General features: G+C 33.5%; 1 protein-coding gene across 1 annotated transcript; it reads left to right on the top strand.

Annotated features, from left to right (window-relative positions):
• Positions 1–1,910: 1,910 nt before the first annotated feature.
• On the top strand, positions 1,911–4,031 carry LOC120192322 (cytokinin dehydrogenase 3-like). The gene is made up of 5 exons (XM_039195110.1): positions 1,911–2,537; positions 2,848–2,975; positions 3,049–3,312; positions 3,397–3,665; positions 3,740–4,031. The coding sequence occupies exons 1-5, from the start codon at positions 1,940–1,942 to the stop codon at positions 4,029–4,031; spliced, it is 1,551 nt and encodes a 516-aa protein (XP_039051041.1). The 5' UTR covers positions 1,911–1,939.
• Positions 4,032–4,927: the final 896 nt, after the last annotated feature.

The following is a 4,927-nucleotide window of genomic DNA, read 5'->3' as shown; positions in this document are numbered from 1 at the left end:
ATAAAAAATTTTACGAATGTTAAATTACAAATTTATCCTTAAACTATTTTAGATTTACAAAAAAAGTCAATAATTAAAATTTTATATGAAGTTCAGGGGTTAAAATAAAATTTTACCCTCTCATTAAACCTTTTTATATTTTCAATTGTGTAAAAAAAATTATATAACTTTTATGAATTTAAATTTTTTAAAGAAAATATATAAATATTTTTCTACTTGTTAAAAAAAATATATAATAAGGACAATTTGGTCAAATATACATTCTAATAATCTTTTATTCCTTTAACCAAACACGGTAATCTTACATTCATGTTAAACCAACCAAACACAAAATACAACATTCTCAGTAATCCTATTCCCTGGTAATCTTATATTCCCACCGGTAATCTTACATTCCGTGAACCAAACGCACCCTAAGGAATAACAACAATTCTTTTTACCATCAAGATCGCTTAGTTCGTGCAAATTTACTAAATATTTATATTACTATATTTATTATCTTTGCAAGGCATGTGATTAATTTGCTTTAAATATCACTATATACATATACACAATATAATCAATGGATTAAATTATTTCTTTTCAAAATATGGAAGAACATTAATTCAAGAGATTTTTGTAAGTAATATAGCATGATTTAGGGTTACTTAACAATTTCTTTTCGAAATATGGAAGAACGTTAATTCAAGAGATATTTATTTAATAGAAGCCACTAGTAAAAGTATCCAAAATTATAATAAGGGTTTACAACCATCGTAAACTAAATATATAATTTGAACATTTTTTTATAACATTGAAACTAGTCAATTTAGATCATATAAGGACCATACATGGAAAAGGTTAAAAACCCAACCAAAAGACTCGAACAAAAAATATATACAAATAAATATGAATGCATTGACAAATGAACCACAAAAGGGGATTAAGCTATTAAAAGGTCATCGAGAATTGCAAATCAAAGTCGAGCGTCGTGAGAAACTATCCACGAATGCAAGGTCATGTATACAAATTCAATCCGAAAGTCCATAGCAGGAAATATCTACAAGATTACAAATAAGTGTCATCTTAATCAATCGTGGCATTTTCAAATCCAACACTAAGAAAACATAAAATAAAAGAAATGACCAAACGACTGAGAAAGAAGACGAAAAATGTACCACAAAGGTAGAGAAAAACATGTTATAAAGGTAGAAAAAAGGCACCACAAAGGCAAAATTATTCTTATTAATTAAAAAAAAACAAAGAGAGAAGAGAACAACATCAAAATCAGTACCGTCACCGACTAAACAAAATCAAAGAGAAAAAAGTTGATCTAATATATTAAAAAATTATAAACACCAAAATAGGGAAGAGCATTAATTCACAAGATTTTTGTAATTAATATAACATGATTTAGGGTTACTTAATCATTTCTTTTCAAAATATAAAAAAAATTAATTCAATAGTTTTTTTTAATTAATATAACATGATTTGGGGTTAACCGAAAAGGTAAGAGTTGAATTTAGGTTATAAAATTTATTTGATATATTATTAAACATTAATGTATTGTTAGCTGGATTATTTATTTTCTGAAACGGCTCCCAAAAACCTTTTCAATAAGTTTAGGTTTCACTCCCTCTACTCTTTAGTTTTTAGAATTTAATCTCTATTTAAATTTAAATTTAATGGAATTGTATTAACACTTATGAATTGTACTTTGATTTTTAGATAAACAAATATGAGGACTGGATTCCTTGAACTATAAGAAGATAGATTTAATTGCAAAATACCAAAGCGTATGGGGACTGAATCCAAAATTAAGTATAAATACCAACCATCGTTTTCATGCAACACTTTCCCCCTCTATATATACACACACAAACTCCTTACGCCCATATATAGATTCTCGGCCGTTCTTTGTTTTTTTTTTCACTGCTTTTTGATTCATCAAAAAGCAAAAATGGCTGCTGCTTCTCCATCATATCTCATAGTCATAATGCTTCTAAGCTGTTTGATGGCTCGCATAGGAATATCTAAGAGCCATGATGTTTTTTCATCAAATCTCCAAGCCCTTGATACTGCACCAGAACCCTCCCATGATCCATCCGCCATTGCATCCGCCTCTCAAGATTTTGGTCTCATTGTGAAATCCGTTCCCCAGGCGGTTCTCTTCCCTTCCTCGCCGCAAGACATTGCTTCTTTCATCCAATCCAACTACAATAGTCCGGCTCCCTCCACCATAGCAGCCAGAGGGAATTCCCATTCCATCCGTGGCCAAGCGATGGCGAGAAACGGGATCGTCGTTAACATGACGTCGATGAACGAGAATCCGAACCGAATCGTTATCTCCCCCGACCGGAAGTACGCGGACATTGGCGGCGAACAGCTTTGGATCGATGTGTTGGACGTGACACTGAGGAGTGGATTGTCACCTGTTTCTTGGACCGATTATCTGTATCTAACTGTAGGCGGAACTTTGTCCAATTCTGGAATCAGTGGGCAAACTTTTCGTTATGGTCCTCAGATCAGTAACGTTTTTGAAATGGACGTTATAACAGGTAATCAAAAGTCCAAATAGCTTATCTTTTATCTTTCACGTCTCTCTCATCTTCACACAATATTATAGTTGCTTTAACACGTTAGATTATCACATCCACATATAGATTGTATGGATGTTATATGTCTTATTTTGGTTTTAAGGTTATATATTCCAGTGCTTAAGATTTAGGGTTTATAGGGGTTTCGGGTGATTCAAATATACTAGATCTTTTGGATAGTTATATGTATATATGTTGCTTTGCTTGCATGCATGCAATCGTTTTGGAGGGTTAGCTTACAAACTAGGTATTTTTTGTCTCTTCTATTCAGGGAAAGGTGATCTTGTGACTTGCTCTCCAAACAGCAACTCCGATCTCTTCTATGCTGCTCTTGGAGGTTTGGGCCAGTTTGGAATAATAACAAGAGCAAGAATCCCACTTGAACCAGCACCAAAACGGGTATATACATGCGCATTTCATTTTGTTCATCTATGACTCCAATCTCATATGTTATGGTGAAATGGGGTTGCAGGTTAAGTGGATACGAATGTTGTACAGTAATTTCACAGCTTTTAGTAAAGACCAAGAGCTTTTGATCTCCAAAAACGAAAGGGATGACAATAATGCACTGAATTATGTAGAAGGCTCCCTTCTGTTGAATCAAGGTTCTTTAGATGGATTTTTCCCACCCCAAGATCAACCCAAAATAATCACCTTTATATCCGAATTCGGCATTATTTACAGTCTTGAAATCGTCAAGCATTACGATGATCAAACAAATGCCACGGTGGAGAAGGTAAAACCACATTCATCTTTCTTACATTGATCAGTGGTGTAATAATAATCAATCTGTCTGACTATGCTTTTTGCTTTTTCATAGGATTTGCAGCAGCTTCTTAAAGGCTTGAGTTACTTCCCTGGATTTCTGTTCGAAAAAGATGTCGAATACATAGAGTTCTTGAATAGGGTACGAAGTGAAGAGCTGGTTCTTAGATCAAAAGGATTATGGGAGGTTCCACATCCATGGTTGAATCTTTTTATACCCAAATCTCGGATGGCAGACTTCAACGATGGGGTTTTTAAAGACATCGTCCTTCAAAGAAATCTCACCACCGGCCCTCTCCTTGTCTACCCCATGAACAGAAATAAGTAACTTTTTAAAACCAAAATCTGATTATACACATTCGTCTGTCGGCTGCTTATATATATGCTTTGAAATTCAGGTGGGATGATAGAATGTCAGCTTCTATACCAGATGAAGAGATTTTCTACACAGTAGGGTTTTTGCTTGCAAGTGGATTCGATAATTGGCAAACTTATGATGATCAAAACATGGCAGTTCTGCAGTTTTGTCAAAATGCTGGAATTGAGGTTAAGCAGTATCTTCCTGATTATACAACTAAAGACGATTGGAGTCGTCATTTTGGCCCAAAATGGAACGCTTTTCAGCAGAAGAAACAACAGTTTGACCCAAAATTCTTGTTATCTCCTGGACAGAGTATTTTCAATAGCTAAAATTATTTTTTGTAATTTTCGGAAAATAAAATTAATAATGCTAAAAGGTTTGAGAATGTTGTCTCAGAACCTGGAAACATGTTTGCCAATTTCTTACTGCACACTATCCTAGCACCAAACCCTCTGTATCCCGAATAAATTTTATCGGAAGAATAAAAATACAAGAGAATTATAACTATGCACCATTTTATTACTCTTAATCATTGCATAAAAATATCGGTATATTTATATGTGGATTCATGCATGGATTATGTTGCGAATGTTTTGAGTTTGATCAAACGAAATTTGGATTACAAAAATCAGATAATAACAATAATTAATTTACATTTTGAAGATTCATAAAACTCTAAACATGTAGTAAAGCCAGTCCCACAAGCTAGATTCATAAAAATCAATACTATTGGAAGATGGGCCGAAAAAAATTCAGAACTGGTATTCAAATATTACTCTCGAAGATTACTGTATGTTATTCTGATAGTAACCATGTTTGTATTTGAACCAGGAAGACTGGGAGGAGGAATATATAGAATCATACAACAGTAACAAAGACGACATCATGAGCAAAATGAGCCTATTCCATATAGACCATTTTAGTAGCTGCTTGACCTTATCGGAGCATGGAGTACCAGCTACCTCAGATAAAGGCAAATGCATTAACATTCCAGCCAGGTAGCCAGGGAAAGATCATATATAGCAATGAAGATCATTAGAAGTTTCATTCGAATTGTATGATATAATCTTTCTTTGAGGGGATTGAATACACTGAACCAACAGAAGCTCAATGTTGGCCGTTTTGAAGTGATAAGATATTCTGCTATTCACCCATGCAAATTGGTGTCTAAAAGAACAAACATAATAATAGATTTCAATGTTCTAAAATTCCATTTATTCTAGCA

The sequence above is a fragment of the Hibiscus syriacus genome, unplaced genomic scaffold (assembly GCF_006381635.1).
Source record: "Hibiscus syriacus cultivar Baekdansim isolate YM2019G1 unplaced genomic scaffold, ASM638163v2 tig00116974_pilon, whole genome shotgun sequence".
NCBI classification, from domain to species: domain Eukaryota; kingdom Viridiplantae; phylum Streptophyta; class Magnoliopsida; order Malvales; family Malvaceae; genus Hibiscus; species Hibiscus syriacus.
Note: the sequence above shows the minus strand (reverse complement) of the source record. Positions and strands in the feature narration are given on the sequence as shown.